This window comes from Periplaneta americana, chromosome 2 (assembly GCF_040183065.1).
Source record: "Periplaneta americana isolate PAMFEO1 chromosome 2, P.americana_PAMFEO1_priV1, whole genome shotgun sequence".
Classification (NCBI taxonomy): Eukaryota; Metazoa; Arthropoda; class Insecta; order Blattodea; family Blattidae; genus Periplaneta; species Periplaneta americana.
In genome coordinates this window covers 98014533-98031003 of record NC_091118.1, presented here as the reverse complement: position 1 = coordinate 98031003, position 16471 = coordinate 98014533, and the positions used below count along the sequence as shown (strand labels likewise).

General features: G+C 37.2%; 1 protein-coding gene across 7 annotated transcripts in view; it reads right to left on the bottom strand.

Annotated features, from left to right (window-relative positions):
* The window catches only part of Tet (Ten-Eleven Translocation (TET) family protein), a 546910-nt gene that overhangs the window by 159039 nt on the left and 371400 nt on the right, over positions 1-16471 (bottom strand). For all 7 annotated transcript variants that reach the window (XM_069818171.1, XM_069818175.1, XM_069818176.1 and 4 more), the window contains one exon: positions 2352-2489. In XM_069818171.1, the coding sequence (XP_069674272.1) occupies positions 2352-2489 (138 nt within the window). The remainder of the gene's footprint in view (positions 1-2351; positions 2490-16471) is intronic.

The window sequence follows — 16471 nt, the reverse complement described above, 5'->3', positions numbered from 1 at the left end:
CCACAACAGCAATTTGACCTGAATCATCTCCTCTTAGGATATTCGTGTCGAAACTGTACATCAGTTTACCATTTCCGATGTTACTGCATTGCACATTAAAAGGTACAACTCATTATAAAAAGTAAATAAATTACTCTGATGCCGCAAATTATTTGACTTCGAAATGCTGAAGTGGTCAAAAAGCGAAATTCTTTTTCCAGTCTGGTACCGAACATACTAGCCTTCAACATGAGCCTGACAACTCGGAATTGAGTAGTCCATGAATTTTGGCCACTATAACATACTGCGTCGCGGCAGGGGGGCGACGTACAACAAGCGGGGGGGGGGGTTCCCTTCATACCACCCGCACAATTACTCTACCCACCAGATTAGTAAATGACCATAAACTGTGCCGAGAGTTATTTGGCGAACTATGCAATTTCTACTCGGTATAAGGCACTGCTAGTCAGTTTACGGAGATAAATGAAATATGGTGTGATAGGTATGACTTTACCATCCACATGTCTGGCCAACAGACTAAAGAGCCAGGACATCGGAAGCCCTTGGGGCCAAATTCATAGACATTCTTAGTGCGGGCTTCCGGTGGAAGATCAGCGAACTAACGTTTTTCGTATTCATAAACCAGTGTTAGCGATATGATATGATATGAATCCTGTACAAGTAATCAGTCGATGGCCAGGGCTAGTTTAGCACGCTCGTAGCGCGGGCTAGCGAAATGTCTATGCATAGCAACCCTAATGTTTAAAGTGGGGCTAACCACGGATGATCTCTAACTTTGCCGAGCACGTGGTTGTGAAACATGTCCTGGTCATGAACAGTCAATCTCCACCCCTACTTTTGTTTGCGTTACCATAGTAACCCTACCATGTTGCTAAATTTAATCTCTTGTTCTCCCTTCCAAAATATATACCCTTGTGTTTTTGCTTTTCCGTCACTCGGTGTGAACTGTCACATTGTAAAAATAAAATCGCACAACTGCATATGCTGTAATAATAATAATAATAATAATAATAATAATAATAATAATAATAATAATAATAATAATAATAGTAATAATAATAATCCGTGGCGTTATAGCCCTTGAAGGGCTCAAGACCGACCAGCCGGCTGCTGGCTTCACGTTCAGATACCGAAAAAGAGGTGGACGATCATCAAATTAGAATGGAGGTATCGTGTGGTTAGCACGATCCCCCCAGCCGTCATATCCTGTAATAAAAGTTAAATTGTTATAGTTAAGATTTCAAAATAAATTACGTGTTTATAAATTAGATGACTGAAATTAAATCTGAGTACAGGTGTATAGTATAGATATTACGCTAGACCACCGGTGTGGCTCAGTCGGTTAAGGCACTTGCCTGCCGGTCTGAAGTTGCGTTCTCCTCGTCCTGATCGTTAAATAACCAACTATATATATATATATATATATATATATATATATATATATATATATATATATATAATGCTATTACCAATCTCATCGACGCTAAATAACCTAGTACAGTAGTTGATACAGCGTAGGCTATATCTTGGTTAGAATACTTGTTCTTCCTTACATTATGCGCTCAGAGTGTCTACGTAATTTACTCGTATAATCATAATTCACAATTAAAGACCGTTTTCTTAGTCCATCAACATTGGAATGAATATAAGCTTCACGGAATATACAGAATATACATTCACGTGTCCTTCAATACACACCCTGTTCACAAACGTAAGTAACGCGCACTAAAAAGGTTATTGTAATATAGGTTTAGACAATTCTTTCAGGGCAGTACCTGTGTTACAGTTGTACCGAAGTTTTAAATTGAAATTTTACAACAAATTATCGTAATATGGGCTTAAACATTGCATTAAGAGCGGCACCTATAAAATTTTAAGTTAAAAATTTATATAAAATATTTTTGTAATATGGGCTTAAACATGTTAAGAGTAATGCTCTGATACAGTAACATTTTAAGTTAAAACTTTACATCAAAGATTATTATAATATAGGCTTAAACATATCATTGTAAGTAGTAACAGTAACATTTTAAGTAAAAGTTTACAGCAAAGGCTGTCTTTATTCTTTTGTAACACAGTCCCGTTCTTGATGCGGAAATGTCTTACATCGTACATCACCACGCGCCACTGTCCTTAGTCAAGTCATTTGGTTCATTTGCACAAACTCCGTACTCGCTTAACTTCAAAGACTAATGGCTAAGATTCCGGCCTCTATTCACAATACTGCAGAAGGATGACGCATGATACCAAAGGATACACTTTATAAAAAAAAAATGAAAAGAGATGCAGTGGAATATTTTCTGCCAGATGGAAACTATATCCGTCTGGACATGAATCTTCCGAGTACTTACGGTAGTTCCGGGCACACTGGTCATCATGGTGTTGTCATTGACTACAGGAGTCGCCGACTGAGGCTGAGGCGGTGGGGGTGGTTGCTGCGGAGGTTGCTGCTGTTGTTGAGACGCCCGGGATACCTTATTTCGGTAACCCTGCCAACAAAGAAACAATGTCAATTCAATGCTGTGTATTGCTTTTAGAGAATAACAAGGTACACAGTGACATATAGCTATGAAAAAAGAAATACAAACAAAGGATTCGAATGAAATAGTGAAACCAGTGATTCAAGCACGCATGACTCAATTGGAGGCAGCCGATTCTGTTAATGCAGATTTTTTACCTCGACACTTTTCAAAACGATGAAATTTGAAGTCTTTCTAGTTTTTCTCATAACATTGCCTGTTCGAGTCCGGATCAGGACCTATTCCCGGCCCATTTTAAACAATACTCACCCCGACATCTGTCTCATGGTAAACTATAGTCTGGGCTACTAAATGTGCACAAAGGATCCTGTCCTTTATCCTACACATGCTCAAACTTCGGGATTGGTTGATTGGTAGACTCGGTTTGTGGCTAACCTGACATCCTATATGACAGATGTTACCACCATCAACTGAATCATTTACTGTATATTCAGAATATGGATAGCAAACACGCCTCACCTCCAACCAATCTCCAACTCAGGAACACTATTCCTTTTCTCCCTTGGTTAGAATACCTGTTCTTCCTCACATTATGCGCTCAGAGTCGATCGAGGTATATTTTATTAGAATCACTTCACAGCCAATTGGCTAGTCTACTAAATAGAGACAACTCTTCATGCCTGTAGTTTTACTAACAATAAAGCGCTAAAACAAATATCGGGATGAGCCCTAAAAGAAATGGTCCACAAACCTACATATTCCCCACACAAATTTCGGCATTTTCCGAATTAAAGCGTTCTGAAATCGGAGCCTTGGCTTTCGCGTGTCAGGGCGAGTTTACTCGAATGTCACTCGCACAGCACAAGGACTCGGATCCTTTGCCTAGCGAGGACAGCGACGGTCCTCCTCTTACCACTCGCGCTGCTAAGGTTTTTGATATCTTCGGCGATTCTGCGTTGCTGCTGTTCAATCGTGTTTGTTACATTCCTCCTCTTCATGTGATAGTTATTCTTATTAGGTTAGGTTACGTCCATTTTCGGCTTCTCCCCATCAAAATTCTCTAATGTTCCTTCAAAAGGAACGTCGAAAATCGGACTGGAACAAGTTTCTACAGGCTTTGAACTTACACAGACACTTCTTCGCAGTCACAAATGTTCTTACAAGGACAAGGACAATTGTTTTTCTCATATTTTCTAGCCTTTCATTAACTAATTATTAATTAATTAATTCATTCATTCATTCATTCAGTCGTTCGTTCATTCGTTTAACATTAAGCTAGAAAAACTGAGCTGTAAATTTTATGATTTCATTTAGAATATAGGAGTCTCATATTTTTTATAGCTTAAAAGTTCGGTAAATTAAAATTTAACAAGGGAATTTAACAATTTTGATCGGTTATGCGTTTTTAAGAAAATTGGTTTAATAATTAAGTTGTATTAAAAATTACATAAATCGTTCACCGATAGATCACCCTTATTTTTTCACTGGTAAAATGTGGAAAGAACTTGCATTTAAAGCGTAAAAAATCACCTAATCATGTTCAAAATGCAGCACAGAAAAATAAATGAAAATATTTATAATTTACATATTCATTATACACACTTTTAATATTTGTTCGAATTTTAGTGTCCATTCTGGATGGTTTAGTACCTTTTATGTGTCTATTTTTAAGGTTTTAAGTGGCTACATGACCTGCCTCTAGTCATAAACACTGAAAGACAATATATTATTAATTAGTTTATATATTTATGTAAAATAAATTATTTTGAATTAATACAAAGAACGCTATGAATTTATTCATCAACCTGTTATGCCTTCTCTCTCACTGATTCTTTTCTTTAAAACTACAAGCCACCGGCGTAGCTCAGTCGGCTAAGGCACTTGTCTGCCGACCCGGAGTTGCGATCGGGCGTGAGTTCGATTCCCGCTTGGGCTGATTACCTTGTTGAGTCTTTCCTCCGAAGTTATCCTCAACTGTAAGGTGAATGTCGGGTAATCTATGGCTAATCCTCGGTCTCATCTCACCAAATACAGCTCGCTATCACCAATCCCATCAACTCTAAATAGCCTAGTAGCTGATACAGCGTCGTTAAATAATGAAGTAAAAAGAACACTACAAGGTTCTTTGTGAAATTATCATGTTATACCAACTTTTACTATGTTTAGAAGATGTACACCTTTTATAAGACATGGAAAACATGATCAAAATGAACTGTGAAGAAAACAATTCCTCATTTCAAACTGTAAAAATCTAGTATTAAGAGGCTATTAGAAAAGATTAAAAGGGTGGGGGGGGGGAGATACTGGAGATAATTTTTATTTTCGTGGATGTATAGAAACAAATTAGCCCCCTCAAACTTCAGCTAAGTGGCAGTTTATCGCCAAACAGTCACCAATCAATAAAGAAGATTAGCGCGTCTGGCCGCGAAACCAGGTGGCCCGGGTTCGATTCCTGGTCGGGGCAAGTTCCCTGGTTGAGATTTATTCCGGGGTTTTCCCTCAACTCAATATGAGCAAATGCGGGTAACTTTCGATGCTGGACCCCGGACTCATTTCACCGGAATTATCTCATTCAGACACTAAATAACCTAAGATATTGATAAAGCGTCGTAAAATAACCCACTAAAATAAAAAAAAATTAAATAAAGAAAAACTCCTACCTGCATGAGATTACTTCTGTTGGAGAAATATAAAATTAAATTTCGACGGTGTAAAGACATTTCTTACGAAACATAATTTAACCTATTACAATTACACATTATTGCAAATGTATTATTGGCACAAACTGACAAGTTACAAAAACCGAAGTAGGTAGGATGTTATTATTTAATACAGGCGAAGCCGCTGTTATACTTCCGTTCCACAAGACGCACACAGAAGTATCGGTGGCCTTGCAGTTCAGGAAATGGATAGACCAATAGAAAAGGCGCGCGGGAGACCACGTCACACTTGGTATAAGCGAGGAGTTGTACGTTGACCTCGTTCACTGATAAGAGCAAACTGTATTAATTACTTGTTTTTGTGTGTTCAACTGTTCAGTCTCTCTACAAGCATGTTCGATGCAGGGATACGTATTTTTCAACAGATCCTTTTCCTTAATATTTTCTCCCGAACGCCATTACCTGGAATTCCGTAAATTCATGATTAATTAGATCGTATTTGTCACATAAAACATAGTACTGAAAGATCTAGAGCACCGAAGTTATTTTGTTAGAAAAATACTTCTGCTAAATAATTACTGTAAGGCCGGTTGCTCTGTAAATTACGATTAAGGTTCATTTGTAACGCTGGGATGAAGCCACGCAGTGTCGGATCCTGCCAAGGGCATGAGTGTTTGTTCGCTGTCACTTGGAGACCCGGTGTTGTGTTGATCTCATGTCACGGAAGTACCATGGTGTCCGTTTCGCTTCAGATATCAAGGACTGCAAATATGTAATAATAATAATAATAATAATAATAATAATAATATAATTTAACCAAAACTTTATTTAACAAAAACAATACTTTCAATAGGAAACACAAAACACTACTAACTGCAACGCAGTCTGGTGGTTTACTATGGGATATGGCGCTTACCATTATCTTTGACGTAATTTATGGATCAAGTAATACGAGCGTTTCTTACATTGTTTGGAGTGTTGTATTTATATCGTGAAGGAGAAGATCTAAAATGGAAACGGATTCATAATTAATCCATTACGGATTCAAATTTGAAAGTAACATTTTTATTGCTGTTTATTTTGAAATATCACAGGTACGTGACGTCAAGCAAAACGACTGTCATCCCTCATTACATCCCTTCTGGAGACAAAGAACTGCATAGTAATAACTGCTTTATCTGTTTACACAGTCTTGTGAGATGCAGATATGGCAGAAAGGACATTGTATTAACATCTGTTGATAAATTAACTAAAGCATTGAAAAAATGAGTTAGTCTGCTACTACCAGCTCGACTCTTTCGAGCGATATGACTTTGAACGACTCTCGTTTGGTAGCGGGAACGAATGAAATAAAATTATACATACATGTACTTCGGTATATTAAAATAATATAAAATTATACACGTTTTTGTGTGTCAATTTTGTTTGTCTCAATATCAATCATGAAAAATAAACAATTAATAGACCTATATTATTAGAAGAATAGAAGTGGAAACAATAGGCTACCTGAATTATCTGTGCCATTAAATTGCTAGTAAATTTATTTTCTGATGTGCCAGATGTATAAGAAATATTATCAATGAAAGGTAATATTTCAAATGTTAAAATGAGTTAGTTACTAGTAAAAGTACTTCGCCATAATAGTTTTATGTTCTTAATTTAAATTAACCTCGAGTGGTTAGAACAGAAGAGTTGTTCCCATACTCTACCACAGCTCCACGGTAACGGACTGCAATCTCGAATGCAATACTAAAGTTACTTCTATTATAGGCCATTGAGGTACCGTACACAGAATAGCACGATATTAATGGCCGGTTTCACCAAGCTTCTTTAAATCAGCACAAACGACTTGTCAGCAAATGGATCGTTTAATTTTAACGGAATCTTTAAAAGTTGACTGTTTCACCAAGCCTCGTATCTTTAAAATTAACAGGCGTTTACTAACGAGGGGATTTTGTACTTGTATCTTGCATGTTTTGTTTTTCATGACCATGGCTTCGAAATCGCGAATTTCATTGGTTACATATGATCATGGCTGACTTTGTTTGGCATGAGGAAACAATCATAGGCAAACGGGTAAGAGGCAGTAATTTTAAGAACATCTTCCTAAATACAGTATGTTGTCATACCACAATTAAAAAAAAAAAAGAAGGCAGCTGCTTCCAAATGTAAATAATAGGAATGTAGAGCAGTTAAATTGTAGCTTCTAAAGGAAATCTGAGAAAATTTAGAGGACTACAAGGTCGACAGCTTAAAAATTGATGCAACATTAATTCTATACAAAGCATTCTAAGCAGTTATATTAGGCCTAAATTTAGGACGAGAAATCGCCTCTTCCATAAATTGCATACTACTTTTCCACTGTATTTCATGCAGATTTATTAGTACCCTGTAACAATTTTGCCATGCTTGTGTGGCAGGATTCAGGAGAGGTGTCATTAAATTGGATTTTAAGGGGTATCCATTGTCTCCTAAAAGAAAATCTCTTTGCACCCTTTTCATTTAAAAGGCATCCTCCTTTGGAATTTTGTGCTATCCGTGTAGACCGTAACATTATCTTAAACCGAGAAGAATCTGTTGGAGAGGCGTTAAGTGGGTGATTCCTATCTGTCGTATTCTAACCTATTACAATTTCAATAAACTAGCGCTGAGGTAGTTCTGAGGTAGAAGTGAAAATCGTTGAACTTATAAGGGATTTTTTTTTGTGGTAATGCAATTGATCGTATATGCAAGGCATAACAAAAACCTAAACTAATCAAACGTAACCTGTCACAGATTCGTATGTGCAAGGTGTATAAGCAGAATACGAAGGAAACTACCTCAGCGCTAGTTTAGCCACAATTTTTCTATGCGGAGCTTTACATAGGCCTATGAAATTGTTTGAATATTGAAGGTAAAATAGGATCTTCTATTGCAGAATCTTTTGGCTATATTACCGCCAGGATATACGATTGGAACATTTACACAATCAATGTTGTCTATGACAACATAAAATTTAGCTATAAGCTTATTAGGCCTATAGAAATAATGACTATTGTAATGTTGATAGTACGTCTGATAATTTATTCACATATCTAGACAATACAGCTTTTGATACCCCGTTCATATGATCAACTACTATTTCAAAACTTCCCGCAACGTTATTTTAAAACGAGAAGAATCTGTTGAAGAGGCGTTAAGTGGGTGATTTCTATCTGTCGTATTCTAACCTATACAGTATACCGGTATTCAGTTTCTTCTAGAATCATTCTTACTACTTATTTCCTTAATGTGTAGCTTTCGTGGAATTCTTTATCACTTAAATCTTCAAAATGATTATTCCGAGTGTTATTACAACATATAAGTTCGTCGTTATGTTGAAGTTCTAAATAAAGAACTTCATCATCGAATAATTACGTCCGCCATGTTGTTGACTTCTTAACGCATCGTTACTGTTTTAACGCGACGAATAGGTCCTAATAAATTAAAGATGAATTTAAAGATGCGTTAGCAATAATGATACTTGGTGAAACACAAAAACTGACTAACGTGTCATTAAATTATTTAACGAGACGTTATAATGATAACGAAGGTTGGTGAAACCGGCCATAAGACTCCTGCTCTTCTAGACAATCGATATTACAAGTTAGTCCTACATGCTTGCCGCATTTACTTCAGAGAAAATTCCCTGGTACTCAATTCTGTCAGAAACTGAGTCAATCCCACGACACTTATGCAGCCGTGGAGTACACGACACTTGTCAATTGGAAAAATCCATGATCTCAACAGGAATCGCACCCGCGACCTTCTGTTTTATAGAGTAGCGTCTTACCAACTCTTCAACCGCATGCCCCAACAAATACAATTGCTTTTACTGAATCTGTGCATACTGGAATCGGTGCGGAAAATAATATTTTTAATTGGTTATGAGTTGGTTTTTAATTTGTTTTATGACGCTGTATCAACTACTAGGTCATTTAACGTCCATAAAACTGGTGATAGCGAGATGGTATTTTGGTGAGATAAGACCAAGGATTCTCCAAGTGATTACCTCACATTCGTTTTACATTTGAGAAAAACCTCGAAAAAACCAAACTAAGGTAATCAGCCCAAGCGGATATCGAATCTACGCCCAAGCGCATCTCCGGAACAGTAAGCAAACGATGCAACCACCTTAGCTACTCCTCTGGGTACTAATATTTGTTTCTCTACCAGCGTTCAGTCCACTTAATGTAACGATGTTACAATTTTCAAGGACAAAGACATGTCACAACGGACAGAGAACGGAAAATGAAATGCTGATAAACAAGGAGGGAGTATGTTCTATTTCCCCCATGTCAATGACCGCCACTCCTGATAATAAGACATTATGGCACCCTGTCGCACAAAGGTAAATGAAACAGCCAGTTCCCGCTGTCCTAACAATAGCCATGAAGTAACTTCATATAAGGATTGGACCTTAAATAAAGGAAAATATCTACATGTACCTATTTTAAAAATGCTAGAAGTGACGTATGCAACGGCCAAGGCGCAGCTTTAACTCCGCGTATAAGACACGGTCGTGCGTCGCTATGTGTTCGTCTCAAAACTGAAATATCAAATATTGGTCCTAATAACTTTGACTTTATAATATAGGAGTTTTATTTTAAAACTTCCCAGTCTAAATAACTATTTATTTCAATTAAATTAAATTTAAACAAAAAAAAAACACATCAATCTAGTTATTGAAGGAGGACGTTTAAAACCAGTGTTTAAGTTTCACACCCTCATCTCACTTCACCTCCCTTTTAAATTTCAAATGACAGCCCCTATATTTTGATACTTAAAATTTGAAAATATCGCTGCCTGGCAACCTGGGTTGTTATTGTCAGTTGGTTGTTTCTATATCAGAGCAAACCCGATACACATGGGAAAGAAGAGGGTATGATCATGAAAGAGGAGAGTGTAATTATGATGGCAAAATGAGTTCGAGGTCCAACGCCGAAAGTTACCCAAAAAATTCTGCTGGAGAAAACCCGGAAAAAACCTCAACCAGGTAACTTGTCTCAATCAAGATTTGGACTTGGACTGCTCGTTTCACAGTCAAACAAGCTAATCGTTACTCCACTATCAGGAATCCAATATGATCTTAAAACATTGGAGTTTTGTATAATAAGATTTGTTTTTACAAACAAAAGAAGTCAAGAGTCCCACTTAGAAACGACTGAATAAACAAAACGTTTAATACAAGACAGCTAGCGAAATTTATGCTGCACGAGCAAGACAGTTAACTGGCAGTTTCTAGTGCATTTAAAAATGCATGCGTTTGCTTGTCCATGATGTGATTTTCTGTGAAATATGAAAACCTCTACGCCGTAAGCTAAGAGATTACAAACAACCGATTTCTTCATTCTTCCTGAGCAAAAATTAAGACAATTGTGAAACATTTCAAGAGCCTGCTTAATACAGGAACGAATTTTTTTTGTAAAATATTAGATTGTGATAATATTCTATGAAAGGCAGAATAGCAGAAACTACAACGCATTACAAAAATGACTGTCTCAGAACAACAAAAACTTGAAGGATTTGGTCTTGAAAGATTGGTGTCTAACGTAAAAGAGGATATGTATCTAAATAGTGCAACAATGGAAATGAAACAAATCTTGTTATCCTTTACTCCAGTAGACACTTCACATATTTTTTTTCCGAAATTAAACGTTTACAATTATTTTATAATTATATTTATTTCATATCGTCAAAGAATAAACAATAGAAGAATTATAACTAATATTAATCGTTCCACAATATTTCATCTACTACAAATCACACATTTTTCGTGAATAACATTCCCTACTCCTTAGGTAAGAAGCGTCATCAAATTGGCAGTGCGATGCAGACGTATTATTACAGTGCTATAAGTGATTCACCGATCGACTGGTATGGCTCCTATACGATACCTCACGCTAACTACATCAACCCTTCAACCATAAACCCAGGATGAAAATATCATGAAGATCTTAAACAAGGATACGCCGTGGAGTACAGCAACTTTCACGCCACCGCTGCTCGACGGCGCAGTCGAATACGCAGGAACTTCGACGTCTATTGTTATGTGATAGTAGATGAAATAGTTGTGGAATGATTAATATTAGTTATAATTCTTCTATTGTTTATTCTTTGATGATATGAAATAAATATAATCATAAAATAATTATGAACGTTTAATTTAGAAAAAAAAAATGATGTGAAGAGTCCACTGGAGTAAAGAATTCGTTTCATTTCCATTGTTGCTTAGCTTCGCTTTGTTAGTTTTGTTGGTCCAAAGGATGCCCAAAAGAATAATATACATCAGTCGTTACCTATTAGCTGTGGGCTGCGGACTTAAGTTTCTAAAAAAAAAAAAAAAAAAAAAAAAAAAAAAAAAAAAAAAAAAAAAAAAAAAAAAAAACAAGCTTCTGTAAATTTTGATATCCAGACCTTATATGACAGGTATTAATTCGAATTAATTCTTTTTTTTTCTCTCTTTGAAAAGTGACAGAAACACGCGGTAGCATAGTGATTAAGTTACTACGCTGCAAAGTCGAAGGTCGCGGGTTCGATTCCCAATGGGGTCATGAATTTTTCTAAATTGATCCAAACCTTTTAACTACACCATGGCCCTGGGGTCGAATCAGTCTCTAAAAGAGATGAGTACCAGGGAGCTTTCTCTAAAGGTAAAGGTGGCAAGCACATAGAACTGGCAATCCTATGTCTGTAAAGGTGGAGCTTAACCTTCCGCTACCCTGTAGGCCTTAATGGCCTGTAATAGGGATGTACTAGTGGAGTCAGAAAATATCGGAACTTCGGGTGGCAACGCCATGCTCTATAGGCAACTTCTCTGTCTTGTCCGTGTGGTATGTGACCTACTCTCCAGGCGTATAGACTAAGTGCGGCTGCGCATGAGAATGGGGAAGACTAACGCAGCAGGAAATCAATCGAAATACAGTACAGCTCTCAGCTTCGTTTAGTGAAGACTTGTAATACAGTTGTAAAATGAGCTTGAAGGAGCAGAGAGGTAACATTAACTTTTGTGTTAAACTCTTAAAACATTTACTGAGACTTCGGCACTCATGCGCCAAGCATATGGAGAAGAAGCAATGTCTCGGATCCGAGTGTCTGACTGGCTGATCCACATTCAGGAAGACTCAGATCGACAATAACGGAATAAATGATAGGTCGAGTTGCACAAGAAATCAGACGAGACTGCAGACAGTCAATAGATGATGTGGCCGCTTTGTTAGGCATTTCGCATGGTTCTGTGCAGTCCATTCCACAGTGATTTGAAAATGCAACGTGTGTGTGAGCACGTTGTTCCAAGAAGCCTAACAGATGAGCAGCGGGAAGAGCGGAAACTGGTTAGTGGAGACTTGATTGACAGGGTGGACCAGGATCCAACTCTCTTGTACAGACTGATCATAGGTGAGGAGACTTGGTGTTTCCTTTACAACCCGCAGCCTTCAACGTGGAAATCTCCCTGCTCACCACGGCAAAAGAGATTCCGTGCCGACCGATCAAAGGGGAAAGTAATGCTTGAAGTGTTCTTCGATATCCAGGGTCTCATACATTTCGAGTTTATTCCTCAGGTTCAAACTGTCAGTAAGGAGGTGTATGTTGCAATTCTTCGGCGTCTTCGTGATGCAGTTCGACGAAGGAGATCCAACTTGTGGTAAGAACAGAATTGGGTTCTCCATCATGACAATGCCCCAGCACATCGGTCGCTCTTGGCGAGCGAATTTCTCGCACAACACAAAATACCTGTCCTTCCAGTCACCATATTCTCCAGATCTTGCTCCAGCAGATTTCTACTTATTTCCAAATGTCAAATCCCTACTCAAGAAACGGCGGTTTGCGTCAGCCGAAGAGGTGAATATTCCTGCGATAAGCGCTCTGCGGGAAGTGACAAAAGATGTGCTGCAGAACTGTTTCGAGATGTGATATGGGCGCTGGCAGATGTGTTTCACTACCCAGGGGGCGTATTTTGAAGGCGGTGATGTGTAAATGGTTATATGCCATCTGCAACAAAGGTATCTATACAAATGTTCGCACTGAGTCTATACACCTGGAGAGTAGGTCACATACCACACGGACAAGACAGAAAAGTTGCCTATAGAGTATGGCGTTGCCACCCAAAGTTCTGGTACTTTCTAACTCTACTAGTATTTACTATATATATGCCCTGCAGCCATTTAAATGTAATGACTGATGAGAGAGCCTACTTTTACTCTGGGCAATCACTTTCAAATCTCTTTCAATATTTCATATATTGAAATCTGGATGAACAATAAGCCGATATCTCTGTTCTTCATATAACATTTCGGAAAAAAGGGAACTACTGAAAAACTTGGAAACGGAGCAGTCTTCTAAGCCTAAACCTTGGTGTTGTCGTTGTTGTTGATGATTATGATGATGATTTTCTGAACTTTTGGAGTTTTATATCTTTCTTAATTCAGTTTTGAATGCTATATTTTTGGGAGGGGGGAGAAACAAGAATTTCAACATACATTTACGCGTAAGTCATTCTACCAGGGTGTCTGTCTAAGCTAACATTTCACATATTTTATAAGGCAACGAAATATCATAATGCTTTATTACAGTTTTCAAGCTCATCATTGATATCAGTCTGGAAACACAAATCATTTAACAATTGATGATCCTCGGCGTTTTTCTCCTACTTGTTTCTGGACTCAAATATCATGGTTTAAACGTGACTAAGCATTATTATTTTTTTTTTGGAACAAGAATTCCAAAATACGACTACGGAAGAGGTAAAGCTGGGGTGGCATTAATCTGTGGAACATGAAGTTCAACCAACCAATTAATGTTCCATGCAAAACTCTTAGAACTGATCACTTTATTGTCCGCTTACAATTTCTATCTGTGCTGCAGATAGTACCGTCGAATAACCTCCCGATATTATCCTCTGAAATATAAAAATAAAAACAATGTAACAAATTTCCCTAGAGATATCTATAGTAGATTCCGTAAGACTTGTGTAAGATATTTAATAAATAAATAAAATAAGAAATTAAAAAATTAAGATTCGCAGATGCCGTATCATTGGTTTCAAACAATACATAAGATTTGTATACGTTTGGACCCTCAAATTTACATATTTTGTTCGACAATACAGCCTAATCTTAGAACTGGGGTGAAATACCTAACACAATTATAATCAAAATGAGTTTTTGACCCATTTCATTCACATTACAGTACCCAAAATTGTCATTATTCTTCAATTTTATAACGTATGCTTGGTAATACCGTATGTTCCATGTTACTTAATCTAGGGCTTCCTCTCGCCAATCTCGCTATCACCAATTCCATCGACCCTAAATAATCTAGCAGTTGACACAAAGCAATAATATCCATTCCATGGTAACGATTGTGGATATGGATATTGAAACAAAACTGTAATGTGTTTTGTGGCTAACATATTTTTAATCTGTGACTTGTGTGCGACGTGAGTACGAAAATAACATTCGTCGTTGGGATAAACAGTTGAAAGAGATGGGAAGCTTACTGGACAAAAAGTGTTTGGGAAGTTTATTTACTATCGATGAGTCGGTTGAAGCCATTCGAAGAAGTTTTGCACACAGTCCAAAATGTAAATGTGTAAATGCGTAAATGTACTCGACAATTACAAAAGCAAATATTCATAGAGTTTTGAAAAAAAAAAAAAAAACATGCATCTTATTCTTTAAACTGTTACATGCAATCCGCTCAGATGATAATCGCAAATGTGATGTGGTCTTACGAGATATCTGCGGTGGACGGGGATAGAACGCTTCATACCGCCCAACTTCAAGTCAAGTGTGGAATGAAACCTCTGCCATTGGTTGAATAGTAATAATTATACTTCTCTCCTCCTCTGCCGGCAATGTTTACTTCTCCTGTCAGACATTATGGAACGAAGTATAGACAAGTTAGAAAGGATTGCAGTATCGCAATTTTATGACAATGTGATCTTTAAGCAAAATGGTGCTCCTTCACACTATACCAACATTGTTAAGGAATTTTTTGATGAGACATTTAAACAGCGCAATAGCTTCCCCGCTCTCCGGTCATGACACTTTTAAATTTCTGTTTTTGGGGGTAAATGAAGCAAACCGTCTACGTATTCCTATTCACATTCTACATTTGAAACAGCGAATCAGGGAAGCTGCTAAATATGTCACTCCTAATGTTCTTCATCGAGTATGGCAGGTAGTTGTACACTGTTTAGACATTGCCAAGCAACTAATGGAGCCCACATAGAAGTTCGATAAACATGTAACAAAAACTATCTGCGTTTTTAAATGGAACTCATGTTTATTGTATGTTTAATAGGTATAGGACTAATCTTTTTAAACCCCATTTGGCTTTTGAGACATAATATATATTACTGGAAGAAATATCAACAGTTATATTTTATATTGATTTCTTCGCTAGTTTTAGTCTTCAAAGGTTTTGGAAGTTTCCTAGATTTTCTTCCATATCTGTAATTTTAAAATAGGAAACACTAAAAGTCAAATATTTCAAAGTGTTCACAAGTTAACTCTTTTCTTGTCCTTAAAATGGCAAGCATGTTTCCAGACTTCCTGAAGCGGAGTGAATTTCCATAGTTTCGGACGAGATAGCATGATATAAAAATCGTTGCCGCTATCATAGATAAAATACGCAAAATTGTACCCGCTAATTAGTCGCTTGAGCTGTATTATATCAACCGTGTCTCTCAGATTTGCAATGATGTCCTTGGTCCTCATAATTACAATTCCTTCGGAAAGGTATTCTGTCGAGTATTGATTAATACACATACAGTAGGCTACATTATTAGCATAGTCTTGGGAATCAGGTTGTACCAACCAACTATAATTGAGTACTTAAATATAATGCATAGTTAATGATTCTTACTGTAACGCGTGAGAAGCAGAGCAGTTGTGTTAGTAATGATATACAGCACGTGATCACTGAAATACACAAAAACCTGTGCCAGATCCACTTTCGTTCTCGAAGTTAGCGTATTACCCTAGATCACATATACCCAGATAGGTCGGCCTTAGAGGCTTTACGTTAACAACTTTTGTCAGGTTTACTACGTTGCCATCTACAGTAGTTATTACATAAGGAGTCATGTCATAATTCCCATTTGAATTGCATTAGCGACTGTCCTGCCATCTCGTGTTCGTTTAGGGCGGACGGGTGGCGATCCTGGCGGTTGTTCTCTTCAAAGTGCTGCCGATTTTAAATTAGCGATGAGTTATCTGTTACATATTATATGACCTAGGGTATTACATACTTTTCATTCACATCACATCTAAAACAGATTAATAATAATAATAATAATAATAATAATAA